Genomic DNA, 24646 nt, shown 5'->3' with positions numbered 1-24646 from the left:
AACGTCGGTCGCGAACGAAAACGAGAAAAAAGAGCTTGTCGCACCTGGCAGTTATGACTGAGTCATTCTTGTTTTGTTTTTACTAAGCCAATATGAAGACACAAAGATCGAGTATCCCTTGTGTCTCCATAGGGAACCACTGCTGATCATCAAATTATTGGTTTAGGAATGCAACAAAAACAAAATATCCATGAATGTAGGGGGAAAAAAGTCATTTTGGGCGTGAACTATCCCTTCAACTAATTATTTACTTCATGCCAAGTCAAAAATCACATGAACTAAAAATGCACTCTTCCATTAAATAATTAAACAAATCCCACAAAAGTATTGGTTTGTTAAACTTGCTGCTAACACAAACAGCAACATTTGGGTGTCTTTGTAATTACACAAAGGCACACTCATTATTATTATGAGAGTTTGTAATTTACCCAAAATTAATCAAAAGTCTGATAATGATGATTATGATTGAATGTATGTATATATTTACAACGTATTCCGTGTAACGCACATCAAATGGCGTATCGTGCCCGCACGGACAGTAAAATAAATGGACCAGGAAACTAGCACCGCTGCTTGGAAGTCGTCATCCTAAATCCGCCATGCTCACCTGAGGGCTCCTTCGGTGCTGTTAGATGCTAACTGTGAGGAGCTTTTTCATTGAGGCGAAAAGATTCAGAGAAAAACGCAACATACAAATATAAAAATACATTAAAGACTAAATGGCCACGGAAATAGTTCATAATTTGTGTCACTGACCTTATTGCGTAGTGATTTCAACTCTTTGGTGACCTCTTCCAAGTGCGCCTTTGTGTCAACGATAGGGGTCAGGTAGCGATCTATGAGCTTGATCCAGAAATCGTTCTCAGCCTAGGCACAAACACACTTATCACTCACCATCTCTCTTTTCATTGCAAGTCAATATTCAGATTATTGTTTAGTTCTTATCCTGGGAAAGCAACAAAATAAGCAATAAATTAATTTGCAGAGGTAAATTGGGATTACAAGTAAATTATTGATAAATTGCTGTGTTTGTTATATCTCCAGTGTGGTTGGAGTTGGCGATGAATAGTCATACTGGAATCTACAAGGGATTATTTCCATAGACCACTGACAGAGTTTATTGATAAACAAACTAATTAAATTAATAGAATACTCGAAAAGCATTTATTTTATATTTTATACACCAACACAACTTGTAGGATCTTCACATTGTAGGATATTTTATAATCAATTAATGTGAATACATATTGAATACATACAAACAACAAACATCGGGAAGGCACAGAATAAATTATCGATTAATTAGACCTGAGGACGATTCTAAAAAGAAATGGCTTCTAAGTCCTGACAGTTTTCTGAAAAACCCATGTTTCTATGTCAGTGGTTCTCAAACATTTTCATGTCAAGGACCCCCAAAAATATATGTAATTGGCCTCTGACCCCCATCTGAAAATATATGTTGTTCCAGGGACCCCCCAGAAGCAAAGATTTGAGTTAAAAACGTTCGCTCTGAAAGAAATTATTCAAAGATTTGCGCCACATTTTCACGATTTTTCTAAAAGTATGACATAATGCTTAAAACATCAAAAAGGGTTCCCGCCCAGAATGGGTTTTAAATTGGGTTTTTTTGTTCAATGAAATGTTGCAGCCCTAGCCCTTACCTCATCTAACCTTTGCACCTGCGGGGCGATGAGAGTTTTCTCTATGGCTCGTTTCACCCTTCTCTCTAATCTCTCCATTCTGTTGGTCTTCAGAATACGACGAGCCTGGGGAAAGACGTCAAACATTCATTCATTCATTCACTAACTCTCTCTCTCTCTCTCTCTCTCTCTCTCTCTCTCCCCTCTCAATATTTTGAGAGGAGAGCTTTCCATTACTCCTGTGCACCCCTCTTTCTAGACCTTAGCTTTCCATTACTCCTGTGCACCCCTCTTTCTAAACCTTAGCTTTTCAGTACTCCTGTGCACCCCTCTTTCTAAACCTTAGCTTTTCATTACTCCTGTGCACCCCTCTTTCTAAACCTTAGCTTTTCATAACTCCTGTGCACCCCTCTTTCTAAACCTTAGCTTTTCATAACTCCTGTGCACCCCTCTTTCTAAACCTTAGCTTTCCATTACTCCTGTGCACCCCTCTTTCTAAACCGTAGCTTTCCATTACTCCTGTGCACCCCTCTTTCTAAACCTTAGCTTTCCATTACTCCTGTGCACCCCTCTTTCTGAACCTTAGCTTTTCATTGGAGCCTGCAGCTGAGCCTGCAGAGATCGACATCATCAGTCATTTGACCACCGGAACAGTCAGGCGGTCATGGATAGAGTAGCAGGTGGAAACATTTGTCTTTGTAGTTGGCATTGAAACGGTAATAACCTTTTTCTTTTCAACCGAAAACAACACCACTGGCTCCACTGGGATGAAAGGTTAATACGTGTTTGTTCCAGCTAGGGGACACTTTTTCAAATGGCGAAACACTCATCTATGTAAGCATATAGTCTACTTCTAATGCAGTGCTGGATTGGAGGGCGGAGCCAGTGATGATGAGTGGAAGGGGAGACACCTGGCCATTGTCTCTCCAAACACTATTTAAGAGACCTGCTCTCACAGCAGTGACAGCACTTCAGATCTGCTTTTCTCCACATAGGCTGCAGGGGTGGCTGGCCGCAGGAGAGCACCCTTGTTAATTTATTTGTTTTGGTTCTAGACTTTGGGCAGCATGTTTCCCTGCCAGTATGATCTGGAAACTTTAATTTAATTTAATTTAATTGAATTACCTATTTCTTCACAAGTATATAATAAAATACTTATTTTTGGAATTGTCCTCCGGTGTGGTTTCCCCTTTTTCGTTATGGCCCCAGAGCCAGTCATAACTTTGATATCCATGATAATGATGACCAGCTACTACTGTATCAGAGAGACTGCCTGTAACATGTGCGCTAAGAATTGATATATAGAGTCATGCTTTGTTCCTGTTCACTTTGTTCTTATCTTTGTTTCCATATCGAGTTGAAGACTCATGAGGGACCACAGGTGGTCAATCTAAATCCGAACAATACCTGCTCGCTCAACGTTTGCTGCAGTTCCTCCAGCTGGCTGTCTGTCAGTATGTCCTCTGGTCCCACTGCGCTCAGCTCTCCAGCAACGGTGTCTGTTAGCATTAAGACCAGCTCCTCACACACATCGTCCTGGTTTTTGTTCCGCAGAGTGTATCTGTGGACAGAAGTGCAAGACAACATAGAATTACAGTTCATCGTTCCAGTCGTGGGACTTGTGTGCAACGGTGATGCAAATATAGGCCTAAAATCGGGTACGTTTTATTTATTTAAAATGAAACGGCACCACTACAAGGATTTGGTGTGCATAGCATCCTCCTGCACAAATAATGTTCTGTATGTTGACGGACATGCATGCAAGCGGGCAAACACACACATATATGGCTATGGTTAAGAAATTGAAGTGATATATTTTGAAATGCGGTCCATTATATTATAATATAATATTATACTTTAAACCAAAATATTTTTGCCATTTTATCTTCTAAATGAGTAGGCCTGGGCCGCCGCTGAACGGTCCAGGCACCTAGGCCGGTAATCCAGCCTGACGGCGTGCCGCGGGTTTGACTCCCGAGCCCGTCTGCTTTTCTCTCCCTTTCCTGTCACATCGGCAGAAGTGTCGGTCCGGAAACATCCGTCAGATGTATTTCCCCCGGATACGATATTTTTCCGACCAATCACAACACTTGTTTCATTCACAGAGAATGGCAAAATCCCGCAACTTACGCCTCAAAAAAATTATGATCTAACCCATTTACCTGATGTGTTCTTGTAAGTTTCTCTTCAGGTTGGCATAAGTCAGCTTCTTCAAAAACTCTTCTTTCACCGGCTGAACCCAGTCTACCCAGTGCACACACGCACGAAGCACACACACACACACTCGCACACACACACACACACACACACACACACACACACGCACACGCACACGCACACACACACACACACGCACGCGCACACGCACGCGCACACACACACACACAAATCATCATCATTCAGAAAGATATTAGCCATGAAGTGAATTGAAATGTTTCACATTTTATTGTCTCTCACCACTGGCAGGAACCACCTCAGTCTCCTCCAGGTAGTCAATGTAATGATCATCATCATCATTAGTCTCTTCGTCGTCGTCATCATAGTAATCATAGTCCTCAGATGTAGACTGGGACAGCTTCTCTTTTCTAAGACTGTCACTGCTTTCACTGGACCACAGCAGACAAACACACACACACACACACACACACACACACACATGATCACATGCTCAGATCAATCAATCACACATCTTAATCAGGATTAAAAGTGGATTTCAAAAGCAAAAAGGTGGCTTGTTAATTCTAGGGAAGAAAATAGGCAACACGATGTGATACAAGGTAATGGTGCTAGGGGTGATGTGATACAAGGTAACGGTGCTAGGGTTGATGTGATACAAGGTAACGGTGCTATAGGGGTGATGTGATACAAGGTAACGGTGCTAGGGGTGATGTGATACAAGGTAACGGTGCTATAGGGGTGATGTGATACAAGGTAATGGTGCTAGGGGTGATGTGATACAAGGTAACGGTGCTATAGGGGTTATGTGATACAAGGTAACGGTGCTATAGGGGTGATGTGATACAAGGTAATGGTGCTATAGGGGTGATGTGATACAAGGTGACGGTGCTATAGGGGTGATGTGATACAAGGTAACGGTGCTATAGGGGTGATGTGATACAAGGTAACGGTGCTATAGGGGTGATGTGATACAAGGTGACGGTGCTAGGGGTGATGTGATACAAGGTAACGGTGCTATAGGGGTGATGTGATACAAGGTAACGGTGCTAGGGGTGATGTGATACAAGGTAACGGTGCTATAGGGGTGATGTGATACAAGGTAACGGTGCTATAGGGGTGATGTGATACAAGGTAACGGTGCTATAGGGGTGATGTGATACAAGGTAACGGTGCTATAGGGGTGATGTGATACAAGGTAACGGTGCTATAGGGGTGATGTGATACAAGGTAACGGTGCTATAGGGGTGATGTGATACAAGGTAACGGTGCTATAGGGGTGATGTGATACAAGGTAACGGTGGTATAGGGGTGATGTGATACAAGGTAATGGTGCTAGAGGTGATGTGATACAAGGTAACGGTGCTATAGGGGTGATGTGATACAAGGTAACGGTGCTAGAGGTGATGTGATACAAGGTAACGGTGCTATAGAGCGCCGCAGTCCCCGCCCCCTTTCAGAAAAGCGAGTGGCCCAGGAAGTGAAAGCCCCATGCATTCTGCCATCGGCACTTTTAATATAATTTATTTAAAGACGGTTACGCCGCGGACAAAGCCAATTCGGATCGTGACGAATCATGACAATGAACACAATATTTTGGGACGATCAAATCATTAGAAAGAAGAAAAGAAAGTCAGGAGACAACACTATTTGTTTTATTTTTCGTCTTATAAATTATTTGATCGGCCCAAAATATTGTGTTCATTGTCATGATTCGTCACGATCCGAATTGGCTTTGTCCGCGGCGTAACCGTCTTTAAATAAATTATATTAAAAGTGCCGATGGCAGAATGCATGGGGCTTTCACTTCCTGGGCCACTCGCTTTCTGAAAGGGGGCGGGGACTGCGGCGCTCTATAGGGGTGATGTGATACAAGGTAACGGTGCTAGAGGTGATGTGATACAAGGTAACGGTGCTATAGGGGTGATGTGATACAAGGTAACGGTGCTAGAGGTGATGTGATACAAGGTAACGGTGCTATAGGGGTGATGTGATACAAGGTAACGGTGCTAGAGGTGATGTGATACAAGGTAACGGTGCTATAGGGGTGATGTGATACAAGGTAACGGTGCTATAGGGGTGATGTGATACAAGGTAACGGTGCTATAGGGGTGATGTGATACAAGGTAACGGTGCTATAGGGGTGATGTGATACAAGGTAACGGTGCTATAGGGGTGATGTGATACAAGGTGACGGTGCTATAGAGGTGATGTGATACAAGGTAACGGTGCTATAGGGGTGATGTGATACAAGGTAACGGTGCTATAGGGGTGATGTGATACAAGGTAACGGTGCTATAGGGGTGATGTGATACAAGGTAACTGTAACCGAGGGTGACCCTACAGGGCCTCCTTGTCTGGTCTGGTGAGAACGAGTGCCGAAGGATTAATAGGAGAACAGGGCCTATTTCCTTTGAACGCAGGCAGAACCGGGGATTACTAGCGAGGCCTTGATATGGTGTCTGCTAGGTGATCTGGGTTCTTTCTTACTTCATTCTGTCTAATACCTGCGCAGGCACTCGTATTTATAGTCCCGGGACGTCGGGGTGATGTCACGCTCTGACGTCCCGGTATTGATGTCAGAGACATCGTGACGTTCCTTCGTAACACTCCCCCTTAGTGAAGCTATCAGCTTCACTATCCGTTTCCTCTTGTCACTGCGGCTGTAGCCGGCAGCTTCCTGGAACTCGAACAGCCGCGTCATGGGCCGTGTGTAGTTGCGGCTGCATGACTGCGTCTGGGGCTTCTTCACGAGGGGCGACTGGCCGATGTGGAACCGGGGGTTGTCGCTGGGCAGTTTGGCTTCGTGACGGGTGACTGGTGGCATCGGGCTGGCCCATGGGGAGGGCGATCCGGTGTCCGGATCAGGCATGCAGGCCTGGAGTCCAGGATGGCTCCTCTTGATCGGCGCCGAACTCTCCGCTTCCTCTGGGGCGGCTTGCGTCGCTGGTATTGCGGATTGGGTGCAACTCTGCCTTGGGGCCTTGGCACTACGGCTGTAGTGCGGATGGGGAGTCCTCCCTCGAGCTCCCCCCCTCACACCCATGGCGGCCATCGCCGCACCGGGCTCTGGTCTCGTGTGCGCGAAGGCTTCCATCGGACTCTGCCCTGAGGTGTGTTGAGGTGCTCTCGCAGACTCTGTCGGAGTGCCAACGGGCTTGTCGTTCGGACTGCGAGGACCGGGGGGTCGTCGGCGCTGCTGGGTGGTGGCGGCGCGTCAATGCTGGGGGTGAGCTGCGCAGCGGTGCTTGGGCCGTTGCAGCGCATTCATCGTGTCGGCGTGCGCTGTCGCTGTGGTTTGTTCCGTTTGTTCCTCTCCCCCCCTGCGTTATTTCAACGCAGTGGCCTTGGTGCGTCCTTTATAGGACGAGGCTGGAGTGTCGGACAGCACTAGGCTGCGGAACGCCGACTTCGCCGCTGACTTGCAGTCAGCGGACCTGCTGGTCGGTAGGCGCCAGGGCCATTCGACCATTTGACGTTCGGGTCGTAAAGCCGGGCGACAAGCGGGCTGGCGTTCGGGTCGTAGAGCCGAACGACAGGCCTGGCTAGCATGGGAGGGCGTCTTACAGCATCTGAAATGATGAGTGGAGGAGGCACCATAGCACCTCAAGCATGAGGCGTTTGAACGTGGTGTGGGGTCGTGTCCAGCTAGCGGCCGCTGGGAGTGTCCAACCGATGACGGCCAGGGATACAGGCTCCTGCTGTTTCATGACTGACCTGAGGCCGGGCAGGCAGAGGAGTTCGGCCTTGGCTGCACGGGGCCTCGTTAGTGGTCCCGGCGGGTTGCCAGGCTGGGACGTGCTCGGGTCAATCGGTACCAACCAGTCGTTCCTCCAATGGGCGCTAATCTCCTGGTTGCCTGCGGTGATCATTAGCGGTTGCCTGGGCCGTGCCGTGCCGGTGTGATGAACAACTGCGGCTGTCAGTGAGATTACCAGAATTGCCAAACCTAGCCGGCCTAGTCTAGTCGGCCTGGCTTTGTTCGGTTTCATCTCATTGATCTGCAACGGCTCTCCGTCGGGCAGGACATTGTCGCCTCTCCTGGGCGCCGGGTGGGATGTCTTCCCGGTCTGCTGCTGTAATGAATGCACATGCTCGTCTCGAGGCGAGTTCACACGAAGGACAAGGTGGAGCGTGGCGACTTGGCCACTCATTGGGGCTAAGGTGGTGCTCCCCTTGTTCCCTGTATGCGCGATGCTGGGTTGCGCGATGCTAAATCTCTTGGTCTCTAGCGATGTGCTCGCTCTTGGGGCGGGGACGGAGACAGCCTTGGCTGCCAGCGTTGTGGCGGTTAGAGCTGTGCTTGAGACAGACGTCTCGGCCGTTGGCGCTGTGGCAATCGGCGCTTTGGGGGCGTTCAGGTCGTAAAGCTGAATGTCCTCGGTGGTCGCTTGGCTTCCCTTGAACTCTCCTGAGTGGAGGTTCGCTGCCGGCTTTCCCTCTTGAGTGACGGGGTGGCCGGGAGTTCCGGCGCCGCGGTCGACCATATCGAGGCCAGGGCCGATCTTCCTCCCCCCGTCGACCGTAGCGTCGGGTGCTGGCGGAGTGGTACCACGTATGCTGCTGTCTCCACCCGGTGAGGCAGAGTGCTCACGGGCCTCGTTGTCCGGGTGCTGGATCCCAACGTCGGTGGGCAGAGTGGGCTCTGCGATGTAGCGCGCTGGGTGGGGTGGTGTGTCTGCTGGCCGTGCCGTGTCCTGAGTGGGCGGGGCGTGGGCTCGCATCGCACCGAGGGCCAGTTGGCTAGTGGGCGGTTGGTCGTCGCGGTAATGCGGGTCTGTGCCCGCCGACTGTGCGTGGTAAGCATTGCCGGGTCCGTGCTCGGTGCCCTTGGGGGGCCCGTTGGCAGGCGGTCCATGTTCCGAGGGCGGAGCTGGGGCCTGACCCGTACAGGCTGAACCGTGACGTTCGACGTCCGGGTGCGCATTGGCAGGCTCCGTGGGCGGAGCTGCGGCCTGGCGCATGCAGACTGAGCCGTGGCGTTCGGCGTCCGGGGGCGCGTTTGCGCGCTCCGTGGGCGGAGCTGCGGCCTGGCGCATGCAGACTGAGCCGTGGCGTTCGGGTCGTAAAGCCGGGCGACAAACGGGCTGGCGTTCGGGTCGTAAAGCCGAACGACAGGGGTCGGAGTACCTCGTGTTGTCGCCGAAGTTTTGCACCCAATCCGCGAAGCGATTGTAGGACCAATGGGGTGGGCGGCTGCGATGCGGTTGATCTGCCGGCCGTTCGCTGGGGTATGGTTCGTCGTATGGCTGGTAGCCAGTGTCGGAACTGTGGCGGTTGGCGTCTGGCGGGGCTGAGGCCTGGCGCGTGCGGGCGGGCTGGCCCATCGGGAGGGCGATCCGGTGTCCGGCCGTCAGGGCTGCAATGAGATCTCTCACGGCAGTTGCTGTGTCCTGGGTCGCCTGGGCTGCTAGGGCCACGTTGGCCGCTATTGTGTCGGCATGGCGTTCGTCTCTTGCTAGGGCAAGGTTGGCCTCCGTTGAGGCAGCGTCGGGTTGCTGGGCCATGATGAAGATTCTCAGTGGGTGAGGTGGGGACTGTATGTAGACGGTGTTAAGGCGTCTTCCTTAGGTTTTGTGCGCTGGGTGGGCGGTCAGGTCAAGATAGGGTGTAAGCCTTGTTTTGCTGGCCGCTCTTAGGCGTCGAAGGACCAGTTGTAACCGAGGGTGACCCTACAGGGCCTCCTTGTCTGGTCTGGTGAGAACGAGTGCCGAAGGATTAATAGGAGAACAGGGCCTATTTCCTTTGAACGCAGGCAGAACCGGGGATTACTAGCGAGGCCTTGATATGGTGTCTGCTAGGTGATCTGGGTTCTTTCTTACTTCATTCTGTCTAATACCTGCGCAGGCACTCGTATTTATAGTCCCGGGACGTCGGGGTGATGTCACGCTCTGACGTCCCGGTATTGATGTCAGAGACATCGTGACGTTCCTTCGTAACAGTAACGGTGCTAGAGGTGATGTGATACAAGGTAACGGTGCTATAGGGGTGATGTGATACAAGGTAACGGTGCTATAGGGGTGATGTGATACAAGGTAACGGTGCTATAGGGGTGATGTGATACAAGGTAACGGTGCTATAGGGGTGATGTGATACAAGGTGACGGTGCTAGAGGTGATGTGATACAAGGTAACGGTGCTATAGGGGTGATGTGATACAAGGTAACGGTGCTAGAGGTGATGTGATACAAGGTAACGGTGCTATAGGGGTGATGTGATACAAGGTAACGGTGCTAGGGGTGATGTGATACAAGGTGACGGTGCTAGGGGTTAAAATTTAATTTAATTTCAAATGCATTTAGTTGTAGTTATAATTATGTTAACTTTATGAACTAAATACAAATACATTGGACCTAAAAAAAAAGACAACATTGTAATACTATAGTAATTAGCTGAAATCAATAATATATCAATGTTCGTTTTCTGTTAACCTGTGGGCCGCATTAAGTGATGGTGGCCCCCGGGCCGCCAGTTGCACATGTATTACCCAAATTAGAGACATCCAGATGAACTGAATAACGTTTTGACTGAATGAAAGTCCCAAGTCATTGACTGATTGATTGGTTGGTTGGTTGATTGATTCATTGATTGATTCATTGATTACCTGCTACTAGAAGATGAGCTCTGATTTTTCCCTTTCTTTGTATCTGTCTCATGAATGTTAGTCTCTTCCTTTGCTGCATCTGGTCTGGCAGGAGGCTTTGTGTGTGTTTGTTGAACTACTTCCTGGCTAGTGACAGGAAGGGGCGGTACCTGCTGTGCATGCTGGCCAATTGTTGCTGCAGTGATCTGCTGAATCATCAGATTCTCAGTTTCCTGGGTTACCTATAGAGGAATAAAATAATATGAATGTATGAAATATTATACAGAAAAATACTGTACTATACAATATTGTGTGTGTGTGTGTGTGTGTGTGTGTGTGTGTGTGTGTGTGTGTGTGTGTGTGTGTGTGTGTGTGTGTGTGTGTGTGTGTGTGTGTGTGTGTGTGTGTGTGTGTGTGTGTGTGTGTGTGTGTGTGTGTGTGTGCGTGCGTGCGTGCGTGCGTGCGTGCGTGCGTGCGTGCGTGCGTGTGTGCGTGCACCTCTATCTTCATGTCCCAGCAGCAGAGTTTACATTGTTTGTCACACAGAACATTCTGGGTCTTCTTGATTTCCACCTCAGCTCTGTGACAGAGAAACACAGGTCTCATTGAACATTAATTACTAGTATAGGCGTGTTAATCGCTGCCCGTTTGAAAGGACCTTAATGACAGTAGGACTGTTGGTATGTCTAAGCAACATAATGTAGACAGACAGACAGGCAGACAGAAAGGCAGACAGACAGAAAGGCAAACAGACAGACAGAAAGGCAGACCCTCCCAGCAGTCTGCCGTCACCCAGGTGGGGCCCTTTAGGGCGAGGTGGCTTCTCGCCCCCAGGGCGTCTTACTGGTAGGCCTATTCCAGTTTTAGGTGATAAAGTGACCACCGGAAACTACAACATGACCTCACTGAGCCGCGGTGGTAAGCGTCTCACCGCTCACCCAAACACATCTCTCTTGTTTTTACTAAAACTACAACATGACGTCACTGAGCCGCGGTGGTAAGCGACTCACCACTCACCCAAACACATCTCTCTTGTTTTTACTACAAACAGGCATTTAAAAGCATACATTGTAATAGTGATATAATAAGTGTTTTACTTGGACTCCCTCGTGCCCCATGACACCACGTGCATGTTGACCAGAGAGTAGATAGTCAGCAGCAGGTACCCACTGGGAATACATATGAAGTACATCAGCCCGTAGATGATCATTCCTGTGGAATAATACATACAGTATGTATTGCATCAGCCCGTATACAGTATATGATGATTCCTGTGGGACAGCATAGCATGATATTTAATACTTAATGACACCAACTCATACCTTACATACATGATGATCGTCCATATCTAGGAAAATATTGCATCGTGTGTTTGTTTAATGTCTGTTAAGTTAAGTTAGTAGTTCAGTGTGTCTCTATTTGAATGACCGGTTGAGGTCTTGAGGATGTACGATAATGTAGGAGCAGCCTGTGGTAGTATACGTTACGTAAATACATACACCCAACGGGCATGCACAGTACAAAATAATACCCTGTAACTACCTAAAAAGAATACCTGCCAACTAAGAGTACAGTACAAAACAAAACAAAACAAGAATTTGTGTATTTAATTTCGTCCAGAAAGTAGTTTCCCGCATAACTTCCAGGTACAATGATGTCACGCGCATACCCTCTATTGGGATGCTACGATTCAAGTGATTCATTTTTCATAATTTAGTACATAATAGATTATGTACATATAGCATATTTATGTCATACATTTATACATCATATCACCAACCATACCAAACTCTTCAGGATGCAGAATTGCTGTCACCAAGTACATGATGGTCATGGAAACCAAGAAGACTCCGGTGGGGGTGAGGAAGGTGCCCTGCATCACCATGTCACCTGGAAGGTCATAAAGATATATATAAAAACTAAAAGCTTTTAGTCTCTGTTATCAGGTGTAATTGGAATTTATGTATCTGATACACTAAATGTTTTACTGTTAACCACTTAAGTCCTATAAAAGAGAAGAAGAAAATTGTGAAAAAGCTGGCAGTCACCTACGGTATGTTGGCTATTTTTGTTTGTTTGTTTGTTTGTTTGAACCAACCCATACACTCCATATTATTCAAGTATGTCTTGACATAATTTCTAACCCCAGTGCGGTGGGTTGGAATTGATGGAGAGGCATGGTCCTGGATTATACAACACACTACACTAGATATACACATTGAATAACAATGTTTAGACTGTATCACGGCCTGCCTGCCAGCCAAAAAAAACATTAACATTAAATAAATGATTTACTATGTACCATGCCAACAATGGTTGGAGGGAGGAGATGCTGCCTGCTGGTGATTATTAAGAAAAATAATAAATAACGGAATGTCTTGTTTACCCACCGATGATTGAGAAGAATGACGCAGTCATGAGGAACGCATAGAGAACACTCATAATGGCAGCGATGGTGATCTGGGTGTTGGCCTTGGTCACAAAGCAGATGATGATGTAGAATACCGGAGGAATGCATGAGACGAGGATGGAGAGAGTGCCAGCCATCTTAAATACAAACTGGAATGCACCTGAGAGGGAGGGAAGCATGCGTTTAGTTAGACATAGCAACAGTCGGACACAGCATCATGAGTCAGACACCCTCCCCCAAACCCTAACCTAACCCTAACCTCACAGGAAGCCACGGGTGATTTTTAACAAGCATTCACATTGTGAACTCAGAATAAGAAAACATAAAAGTGACACCAAATTAGAAAAAACGTTTGGTAAGAACATAGAGATAGACCAGCTGTCTCCAGTCCCTGAATCAATAGCCACGGCCATTAAAAAAAATTAGTGAAACGAAATTAAAATTCAGGCTGAGTGTCAGCTAGGCTAAGATAGACTCCTTGTAGACCTAATTAGCTATAGCGTAAGACCTAATTGGCATGCCGACGATAACAAAGAGAGCACAACACTTAATATTTAGGGACACAGAGGCAGACGATGAGTCGATGACCACTGTGAATGAATATGGCAGACGTTTCATAGCAGAGAACTGAAGCCATACCGTACTGTATACCTGCTATCATCAGCATCACAGAGGCGGGTCCCAGGATAGAGGATAACTACTGTACCTGCTATCATCAGCGTCACAGAGGCGGGTCCCAGGATAGAGGAACTACTGTACCTGCTATCATCAGCGTCACAGAGGCGGGTCCCAGGATAGAGGAACCCACAGTGAACATCTGGTAGAAGATGTACAGCCTGGAGATGGAGGTGTTCCTCTTCACGGTCTCCGCACCACTGGAATACAAATCACAACCTTAATGATAATGGATCATAACTAACAACGACCGTATAATGTCTGTGTCGATTCTGTCCAAGTGTCCCTGAGTAATCCTTTGAAGCCAATGGGTCCTCTTAATCACACAGATTCAGTGACACCCATAAGTTTGAACTATAAGGTTGGTCGGACACCCTACATTCTTTTCGTTATTGTGTGTCCCAAATCCCAATAATAACAAAAAGAATGAAGCCATCATATTGACCTAGCCAGCAGATCCAGTGTGTTAGCCAGCGTAGAAGGACCCCAGCGCCTTCTCTGGTTGTAAAACTCTTTGAACTCCTGCGGAGAGTTGGTGTATGCGTCTGATGCAGCATTGTACTCCACACGCCACCCTTGCATGAGTAACAGCGTACACAGCCAGCGGTCTTCCCCTATAGATAGAGAGAGAGAGAGAGAGTGACACAGCGATATCACAGAGATATCAGTGTGTGTGTGTGCGTGAGTGCGTGCGTGTTATTGGTTTTGTTTGAGTGTTCATTCACATCAGCGTGCGTTACACCAACCTTGGTCATACTGGACGTATTCGGAGGCCCTGGTTGCGGTCGTGGTGTACCTCTTCATCACATTGTCGTCCATCAAGGCCGACCCTCGGAACAAGCTGAAGCACCCTGGACTGCACAGCACCGAGCCAAACACGTGCTCCGATGTCTTCTGGAGCCAGTGGCCCACTGCATACTCAAACTTCTGGTACCACACCATGGGACCTGGGCAGGAACCAGGGGTGGAAGTATGCTCACATTTCTTTTTACTTACCGTACGTAAGTAAAAAGCATCAATATAACAATATATAAATACTCTGTTACAAGTGAAAGTCTGGAATTCAAAATATACTTGAGTAAAAGTACTAAGGTATATTGGCTATTACTACAACCGCAGGAATGGAGCGAGGTCTCTACCCCCACTGAACCCAGGGGACACTGTGCTCGCAAAGTTGGACGGACAAAAGCAATGGACAATGCCGGCTGTGGTTCACAGCGCTTGCTCAGCTCCAAGGTCCTACATAGTGGAGACAGGCCAAGGGGATCAGTATAGGAGGAACAGACGCCATCTGTTGACCACACCCAACACACACACGCGTGTTAGGGAGGGCCTCGACCAGGTTATGCCTGGGGAGGTCATGGACACTGAACTGCCCCATGATACGGACGCACCTGCCATTCCTACACAGGGGACTGGGACTGTTACACGCTCTGGCAGGGTGTGCAAACCAGTGTGCAGGCTGGATTTGTGAACTTATGGCCTTTGGGGGGGGGGGGGGGGGGGGAGTTAATCAGCTTGGAGGGGGAGATGTAATGAGTGAATGTACTGAGACAGTGGTCTTGTCTTGTTAAGAGTCGTTGTGTTGTGTCTTGAGTGACGTGGACATCCGGTCCGCGTCATAAAGGAAGTTAAGGTATTACCCGAGCTTGTGGAGGGAAGTTATAATAAATACTACTACAACTGACATGAGAACTCGCTGAGTCTGCTTGTGATATTATATGTCCCATGATACACATCAACAGACATTACAATGAGCTTGTAGTAAAAGTACATGAAGTGTACCAAAAGTACTCGTTATGCAGAATGTCATTTCAAGTTTTCAAATGTATAACACATTTTGGAAAATAGACGATCTACGATGCAAAATGTACAGTATGGGCTGAAGTGGTTAATCTATGTTTAGTAATAATAATCAAAATCTGCAAAGTAACTAGTAACTCAAAGTTTTCAAAGAAATCTCGTGGAGTAAACATACAATAATTGTCTCTGAGATGTATATGGAGTGTAGTAAAAGTAGGCTATTGGAAATTGGAATTACTCAAGTTGTACTTAAATAAATGTAAATGGTAAATGGTGCATTTATATAGCGCCTTTATCCAAGGCGCATTACATAGATTATGCATTACATTCACCCATTCATTCAACATTCACACACCGATGGTGGTGGAAACCATGCAAGGCACCAAACTGCACATTGGGAGCAATTAGCCTGTCGCTAAGTCCCACCCAAGCCCGTTGTTGGCCAATACCACATTAGCAATGATTGAAGTTCTTTATTTGGAATACCCCTTGAGATACAATATCTCGTTTTCGAGAGGGTCCACAAGCATACAATCAATACAAGATAATTAACAGAAAAATAAAAAAGGAAAACAAAACAAAAACAAAAACAAAACACAAAACAAACAGTTACAAAACACAAAACAGGGTATTGAACTAGACAAGCAGAATAGCAACAAGATGGAAAAGTTGTTTCGTCAGTATCACTGTCACTATAGGTCAGCATTAAGATATATTTCATTTGGTTTCCAGCATTGGAGAACTTTTGGTGAAGAGAAGCATTAAGTTAATCTTATTGATTGCAAATGAGCGTATAGTAATATATTAGTAAAGTATAAAACTACAATGAACAAACCTATTGAAGCCTGTCTGATTGGGAACAAGAGGAGTAAGTAATATTAAGTAATGCATAATAGATCAAATGGAGTGAGATGGTTATGGGCATGTACATGAGGTCGTGAAATAGGAAGACACTGCGTTTTTGAACATAATAAAGGATGAGATGGTTCGAATATGTGTTGGTAAATTGTTCCAATCAGAGGGAGCTTTAAATATGAATGCTTTCCTACCCAATGCATTGGAGACTGCTGGAACAGAAAAATAGGGTTGGGCGGAGTGCCTCAACTGCAAATTGGTGGTGGATGGTACTAGAAACTGTTTAAGATATTGTGGATAGTTGAAGTGTATACATTTAAAAATAAATTGGGTCCAATGAAGCTGTCTTCTTACAGTGAGAGAGGGCAATTCAAGATTATCATACATAGTGCAATGGTGAGTTGTAAAAGGACAACCTAGGATAAATCTGCAGAGTTTGTTGTAAGCTATATTGAGACTGTTCAAGTTGGATTTGGATGCGGTTTGATACACGACATCAGAATAATCAAATATGGGTAAGATAAGTTGTAGAACTAGTCTTTTTCTGACAGAGAATGAGAAGCAGTTTCTAGATCGATAGAGTACTCCAATGCTGAAATTAGCTTTTCTTATAATGTGGTCAATGTGACATTTAAATGAGAGCTCAGTGTCAAGCCACATGCCCAAATATTTTGTATGTTCAACTCCTTGCAATGGAGTACCATCCAGGCTGGTAATAGAACAGGAGTGATTTAAAGATTTAGATTTAATATTTTGACGTGTTCCAAAGATCATTGTGAAAGATTTGTTTTTGTTGAGTTGTAGTTTGTTGGCTGCTAGCCAGTTTTGTAAAGTTGGTTACATAGGTTAGGACAGTGGTTCCCAAAGTGGGGTCCGGGGACCCCCAGGGGTACCTGAGGGAGTTCCAGGGGGGACCCATCTATTTTGTTCATGTTCATAAAGTGCTAAAGTGTTTAAAGCAGTGGTTCCCAAACTTTTTCATGTCAAGGACCCCCAAATTGACACTACTTAGCCTGTGGACCCCCATTTGAAAAGATATGCCAGGGACCCCCATAAGATAAATAAATATATTTGACGTACAGCATGTGTGGGTTTGTTTTCTTACCTTATGAGCAAACTAGTCCATTCCATGAATTATTTCGCTCCGTTGTGCAGTTTAATAGTAGCCTACATATTAGAAATAAAAATAGGCTCTCATTGACTTCCATTGTAACAGGGAAACAACTCTCAAACTCACTCTTTTAGAACACTAAGCTGATTATGACCGTTTTATTTTTAATCAAAAATATCAACGTTGTAATGTTTTTGTTTTGACTTCGGTGTTGCCACATTGTGTGAGAGATATAAGCCAACCCACCTCCAAAAACACCTCACCCACCTCTTAAAGCCAAATCAAGAAAAACAAGCCAAAACAAACACAATAATATGACCATATATAATCCTAATAAAAATATTGTATGCATTTATCATTATAAATACTATGTAGGCCTATATCTATGCTAATTAATGTTTTGGTAATGTATTACAGTACTAATTATTAGCCTTAAGCCAAAAGTAGCGGGAAATAAGCAGACTTGGCAACCCTGTCAAGTTGTGTGGAAAGAAGTTCCTGTTTGCCTACAAAACGATCTGATTGGTCTGAGGTAGCCTCTGTCCCAGACTTACCATCCAGAACGTTGGATGTAAACAAATGCATTTGATCTCGTCCATATCGCAAACACAATTTTGGACGTGTTTGAGGGAGATGCTTTATGAGAAATGTCTGGGACTGCAGCTGGGTCCATCTCAAACAGCATGGCGACTTGTTTACAAACGAGGAACACCAGAACCGCTTCACTGTATATCTCCAACCAATATAGTTACTTTATAAATCTATCAAAAGACGAAAATAAGATGGCATGAGTTTTCCTGATGTCATAAACTGTCAGAATCAGCTTTTGTTGTGTTCGCTTATGTGCTAACTGACTGATTTTGAGAGCTGTTTCCCCGTTACAATGGAAGTCAATGAGAGCCTATTTTTATAGATACTATTAAACTGCACAACGGAGCGAAATAATTCATGGAATGGACTAATTTGCTCATAAGGTAAGAAAACAAACCCACACATGCTGTACAGCAAATATGTATTGACACTGCTTAAAGGGACACTTCACCCTTTTTGCAAAAAAATATATGTTAATGACGTTTAGAAGCTTTAGATCACTTTCCTAGCGGTATTTATGTGTGTAATATGTGGTTTTAGATATTTTAGATTGTAGCAGTGAGCCTGTTGTCTCTGATGTCATGGACACTGGTCTCACTACCTTCCTGGACTACAATTCCCATAATCTTTTGGTGCACTGCTCCTCCTTGTGGATAGGGGGGAGAGCTGTCTTACTGAGACAACATGTAGTCCAGGAAGGAAGTGAGCCCAGTGTCCATGACATCAGAGACAACAGGCTCACTGCTACAATCTAAAATATCTAAAACCACATATTACACACATAAATACCCCCAGGAAAGTGTTCTAAAGCTTCTAAACATCATTAACATATATTTTTTTGCAAAAAGGGTGAAGTGTCCCTTTAACCATTTTGACCAGCATTGCAAGCTTGACCGAGTTTCCTAACCTAGTAACCGTTGCTAATGTGGTATTGGCCAACAACGGGCTTGGGTGGGACTTAGCGACATGCTAATTAGGGGTTCAGTGTCTTGCTCAAGGACACTTCTACACTAACTCTGGGGGAGCCCAAGACATTTGTACTCACCCATCGGTAGATTGTTCTGTTACAGGACATTTGTACTCACCCATCGGTAGATTGTTCTGTTACAGGACATTTGTACTCACCCATCGGTAGATTGTTCTGTTACAGGACATTTGTACTCACCCATCAGTAGATTGTTCTGTTACAGGACATTTGTACTCACCCATCAGTAGATTTTTCTGTTACAGGACATTTGTACTCACCCATCAGTAGATTGTTCTGTTACAGGACATTTGTACTCACCCATCAGTAGATTGTTCTGTTACAGGACATTTGTACTCACCCATCAGTAGATTGTTCTGTTACAGGACATTTGTACTCACCCATCAGTAGATTGTTCTGTTACAGGACATTTGTACTCACCCATCAGTAGATTGTTCTGTTACAGGACATGTGTACTCACCCATCAGTAGATTGTTCTGTTACAGGACATTTGTACTCACCCATGCCAGTCGGGTGTATTCTACCACAGGCTGCTCCGACGTTCTCATACATCCTCAACCTGTCAATCAAAAACAGTTCCTGCAGATCAATGTGTTTCATTTTGGACACACTGAATTTCTAACTCAGAAATGCAATATAACAGACAAACTGAAAACAAACAAACCATGAAGTTCATTCCTTTTTAGAGTGCCGGGGGCAGGATAGGGCAGGATAGAAATATCAAAGCAATATCAACTAGCGTCCCTGAGTGTTGCTAATCACTGCTCTAAGAAACAAAATAATTGGAATAAAATGATGAGTTGGTTCACTTTCTGAGAACAAAATGAACTGGACAACCTACCTATCAACAAGGTCAAAGCTATAGAGAGTGTCTCTCAAAAGTGTTGCAGTAATTAGCACATCAGTCAATCAGTAAAATAATTCATTACATCTTGTGGGGCTGCGCAGATCAGTTCAGTTAGTCACTCCTAGTTAGTTAGTTCCGGAGACCACCAGTTGTCCTTGAGGGGATTCATGGTGGTCCCCAGCTAAATGGAGTTGCAGGTAACCAAATGGGCCCTCATCGATCTTGTCCTTATCGAGAGTGTAACATTTTACGCTTTTAAGAGTTAAATTATTGTTAACATCTGCATTCAAATACTCATTTACAAGAAGTCTACACAATTAAGAGAATGTAGAATAATTGTTATTTTAATCAATGCTTGCCTGTTATCTCTCCTATGGTATACAACATCAATACAGCATGGTACATATTCTTTAGTTTTGGGTATGCAAGGCTAAATGTCATCAAATGCAGAATAAATAATGGGCCTTGATATGACAATGGTTGAAATCCACATTTTAGTTAGTTAGTTAGTTAAATAATGAGTTGTCTAACTAACCTGTCTACTAGCAGGATCAGTGCTTTGGGCTGGAAGTCGGTGTCTCCATCCAACGCCATGATGTATGTGTTCTCGTCTGAGATGTATTTCCTCTTGGTGTCGTTGTCGTACTGAGGCAACAGGAAACTCTCTCCATCCAGAGAGATCAAACTGGCTCTGCATGGATTATTCTGGCGCTGCATGTGCACACACAACGTATACACAACACACTCATCATGTGCACACACAACGTATACACACAACACACTCATCATTCATGTGCACACACAACGTATACACAACACACTCATCATTCACTTTTTTAAGAAGTTTAAACACACATAATGGTAAATACTGCACAGGTATGTGCAGTATGTTGTACATGTACAACAAAGGCACAGGTATAAAATGACTTAAAAATAGGGATGTGGTACAATATAGTTTTTTCGTGCTTAGAATATAGAACTACTCAACCTGTACAAGCAAGCAAATGCACACACGTGCACGCAGCCGCCCACACAAGTATACATGTGCGCACACTGGCATTGCATAAGTCAACTGACAGCACGCACTCACGCACGCGCGCGCACACACGCACACGCACGCACACACACACACACACACACACACACACACACACACACACACACACACACAATGATGACTTACTTGGATTTTCTGGGGGTTCTTGACAATATAGCCCTTGAAGCCCAGTAGATAATACAGGTACATAATCTGAATGCACACACATAACATATAGGATTATTTATACAGTATTAGTTATACAGGAGTATTTATATTGATCATCAGATTATAACAATTCACTTCAGGGTGAATTCATGCCCCTTGCTTTGTAACAATCGCGGTTTTGCTCCTTTTTTCATTCAATCGTCATTTCATTCAATTGGATAAATGAACACAGATTGACGTGACTGTGTATATATAGCTGCTGAACAGCTCTATCCCATTTCACAAGGATGCCGCCCACCCATACTGTATACCTGGGACCAGCGCTTTTTGTTCCTGATGAGGGCTTTGTCTTTGAGGTGGATGTACAGCATGTTTCCCTCTGGCATGATGCACATCAGCCTGCCTCCGTACGGCGTCTCGATGATCGACACGTCATCTGGTTCTTTATTGGTAAAAACTCTGGATGGATGGATGGGATCAATGGATTTATGAATAGATAGATACAGTATAGTTCGGCAGCCGACAGGCTTCTTTTGTTTAAAGTGGGAAATTTGGTATATAGTCTTTTTTTATTGGCCTAAAATATTGTCTATATATAAGTGTACATATTCATGAATCCACTTGCTGACCGGCTGTCGGTATTGGGCAAATATTTCTTATAGGGGTTGCTTGTGACCCTACCATTAACATCCTATGGCACGCAAAAATGTCAAACTTCCCTTATGCTTTAAGTAGCATGCATGTGACATGTGAAACTAGGGGGTTTTCATGATTCTGAATCCATTCCAAGCATTAGTTTTGCACAAAATAGCCATAGTAGCCATAGCCACTTGACATTTGTCATGATGTCTATGGCCGTTTTTAGCCCAAGGAGTGTTTTTTGTGTAAAACTAATGCTTGGAATGGATTCAGAATCACGAAAAACCCCTAGTTTGACACAACACACAACACACACAGGCATACAATCTCACCTGTAAACCTCGATAGTGACATTGATCAAGTCATTAACGTATTCGTTCACCAGCCTTTTCCCAGAATCCTTGTCCTTCATGAAGGAATCGTCCACGTAAATGTGACACTCAAAGTCAAAGCAGTCTTTGTGCTCCTCCTTGGGATCACCTCGGTACCGGTCCAGCCTGAGACAATGAGGACATTTTCCTATTTTGAATAATATATAAGAAAAGTGAAGGAAGCCTGTGATCATTATTAGACATGTCTAATGTTTGTTCTGCTGCGATGTCAGTTCATCACAGTGGTTTTCAACCAGTGGTCCTTGTGGTCCCCAGCTAAATGATGGAGAGTTGGTAACCTTGGACCCTTAGATTTTTAACTCTTGAGAGTGCAAAATACGCGTCCATTTGGTTTAATTTTATGATGATGATGATTTTAAAATAGAATATAAAATACTAGCTTTTTTCGATCAACGTTTGCCTGTTATCTCTCCTATGTCACTGGTAACATCAATACAGCATGGAATTGTGGACAAAATCATATCCAACGATAACAACATATTCTTTAGTTTTGGGTCTTGAGAAGCTATACCGTATAAGTCTCATCACATGGTGGTCCGTGAATCAAATGCCTCAGCCGAATAAATAATGGGCCTTGATATGAAAAAGGTTGAAAACCGCTGGTGTAGTTGTCATTATGGTACTAGTGAACAGACATGTAGTTGTCATTATGGTACTAGTGAACAGACATGTAGTTGTCATTATGGTACTAGTGAACAGACATGTAGTTGTCATTATGGTACTAGTGAACAGACATGTAGTTGTCATTATGGTACTAGTGAACAGACATGTAGTTGTCATTATGGTACTAGTGAACAGACATGTAGTTGTCATTATGGTACTAGTGAACAGACATGTAGTTGTCATTATGGTACTAGTGAACAGACATGTAGTTGTCATTATGGTACTAGTGAACAGACATGTAGTTGTCATTATGGTACTAGTGAACAGACATGTAGTTGTCATTATGGTACTAGTGAACAGACATGTAGTTGTCATTATGGTACTAGTGAACAGACATGTAGTTGTCATTATGGTACTAGTGCCAACCTGAACATGGACGTGAGGATCTTCAGCATCTCGTCGTAGGTCTCATGCCACATTGTGGCACATAGATAGATGACACAGTTCTCTATGTCGTCATGGCTGGAGAGGGGAAGAGAGTGTAAAAGATGGACGGAGTCCTCTTTAAACAATATGAACATGCGTCTACTCTCTGCTTCGTGTCCGATCATTTACCACAATACCAGCTCTGCTACGCAGGTACAATTGTGCAGGCGTAATTGTTACCATATATGACAGAAAGGAGAGTCATTCTACATTCAGTCTACTTGCATTCTAGTGAAATATTTGATCAATGTGACAATATTTTGTGAAATGTACTAATAATGAAGCCTCACACCTCTCCTGGTTACGGGCACGGGCCACTTTCATCTTCGTGTTGAGAAGCAGGGACAGGTCGATGAACGATGACTCGTAGAGGCGACGAACAAACAACTGAGAGGTTCTCTCTATACGTTGGACCTGAAGAGATGTGTAGAAACATACTCGTAATCCTGTGTCTAATAGTAACCAGATCCCACATGTCTTATCGAAATCGATATAACCTAAACCTATAGGAAAAATGCTTCCTTGATTCATATATGGGTTGGTGATCTGTGACCCAGCATAGCAGTACAAACTTCCATAATGTCGATAGAGTTGCGTGCATGCATGCATGCGTGCGTGCGTGCGTGCGTGCGTGCGTGCGTGCGTGCGTGAGTGCGTGCGTGCGTGTGTTTGTGTGCATGTTTGTATACCTTGATCTTCCAGACGTAGTAGGTACATGTGACGAAGCCCAACCACATACACGCTCCCTCCAGGGCCAACATGGAAAAAGGCCATTGTAGATAGGAGCTGTATCGAATGCATTTATCAATACATTAATCCATTTGATTTGTGAAACAAACACCAAACAACTCACTGGCCCATGCACACACACACCAACATGTATGCTCTATACCACCATGGATTATTTCACATGCATGCACCCACGTACTCACGCATGCATGCACGCACACACGAGCACGCACGCACACAGACCTGTTTAGAGAAGTTCGACAGATGCTCCTGGTGATCTCTAACACGACCACTGGAGTGGTGTTCTTATGACTGATATAGACCAGGCTGTCACAAAACTCTGTAAATAGATAATAACTATAAGAATTATAATAAACTTTATTTTTATACTAACCTTTATTTCTATAGCACTTTTCATGACATGCAATGCAATGCAGCTCAAAGATAGATCATATACCGTATAAACTCACCCATGATAGTTGTGTACTTGTGTCCGTTCAGTTCTTTTGCTTGGGTCAGGAAGAGAATAAGCCCCACTAGCAGCACCGTAGGTCCAGTGCTGGTTAACGGCAGAGCAAAACTCATCCTGACTGAATGGATCTTACATGCCACCACTCCAAACCAATGGCATGCTGCTGAGCAGAATGCCTGAGATGAAGGAAAAGGAATTAATCAGTCAGTCAGTCAGTCAGTCAGTCAGTCAGTCAGTCAGTCAGCCAACCAGCCAGCCAGCCAGCCTGCCTGCCTGTCTGTCTGTTCGTCTGTGCCCGGACAATTTCTTGACCCAATCCACATGGGATTATCAGACACAGTAACAAAAAACTAAAACAGAACATAAACATTCAGGTGTGTAGCCAGCCAGCAACTCAACCAGATTTCAAACAGTACAGTAGACCCACACAGACCTGTAGATGAAATA

At 44.9% G+C, this 24646-nt stretch overlaps 1 protein-coding gene across 1 annotated transcript in view; it reads right to left on the bottom strand.

Moving 5' to 3' along the window:
- chs1 (chitin synthase 1) overlaps positions 1-24646 on the bottom strand; it is a gene marked incomplete at both ends in the record, with an annotated part of 37989 nt that overhangs the window by 3190 nt on the left and 10153 nt on the right. The window contains 24 exons of the mRNA XM_080770679.1: positions 757-867; positions 1662-1766; positions 3048-3201; positions 3803-3884; positions 4098-4246; positions 6323-7014; positions 7421-9352; positions 10896-10977; positions 11495-11609; positions 12183-12287; positions 12788-12967; positions 13567-13682; positions 13928-14096; positions 14229-14429; positions 19328-19386; positions 20210-20385; positions 20858-20923; positions 21190-21337; positions 21850-22014; positions 22939-23034; positions 23291-23412; positions 23688-23784; positions 23971-24067; positions 24198-24375. Of these exons, the coding sequence (XP_080626805.1) occupies positions 757-867; positions 1662-1766; positions 3048-3201; positions 3803-3884; positions 4098-4246; positions 6323-7014; positions 7421-9352; positions 10896-10977; positions 11495-11609; positions 12183-12287; positions 12788-12967; positions 13567-13682; positions 13928-14096; positions 14229-14429; positions 19328-19386; positions 20210-20385; positions 20858-20923; positions 21190-21337; positions 21850-22014; positions 22939-23034; positions 23291-23412; positions 23688-23784; positions 23971-24067; positions 24198-24375 (5397 nt within the window). The remainder of the gene's footprint in view (positions 1-756; positions 868-1661; positions 1767-3047; positions 3202-3802; positions 3885-4097; positions 4247-6322; positions 7015-7420; positions 9353-10895; positions 10978-11494; positions 11610-12182; positions 12288-12787; positions 12968-13566; positions 13683-13927; positions 14097-14228; positions 14430-19327; positions 19387-20209; positions 20386-20857; positions 20924-21189; positions 21338-21849; positions 22015-22938; positions 23035-23290; positions 23413-23687; positions 23785-23970; positions 24068-24197; positions 24376-24646) is intronic.

The sequence above is a fragment of the Protomyctophum bolini genome, assembly GCF_963924005.1.
Source record: "Protomyctophum bolini genome assembly, chromosome: 1".
In the NCBI taxonomy this organism is placed as follows: Eukaryota; Metazoa; Chordata; class Actinopteri; order Myctophiformes; family Myctophidae; genus Protomyctophum; species Protomyctophum bolini.
Note: the sequence above shows the minus strand (reverse complement) of the source record. Positions and strands in the feature narration are given on the sequence as shown.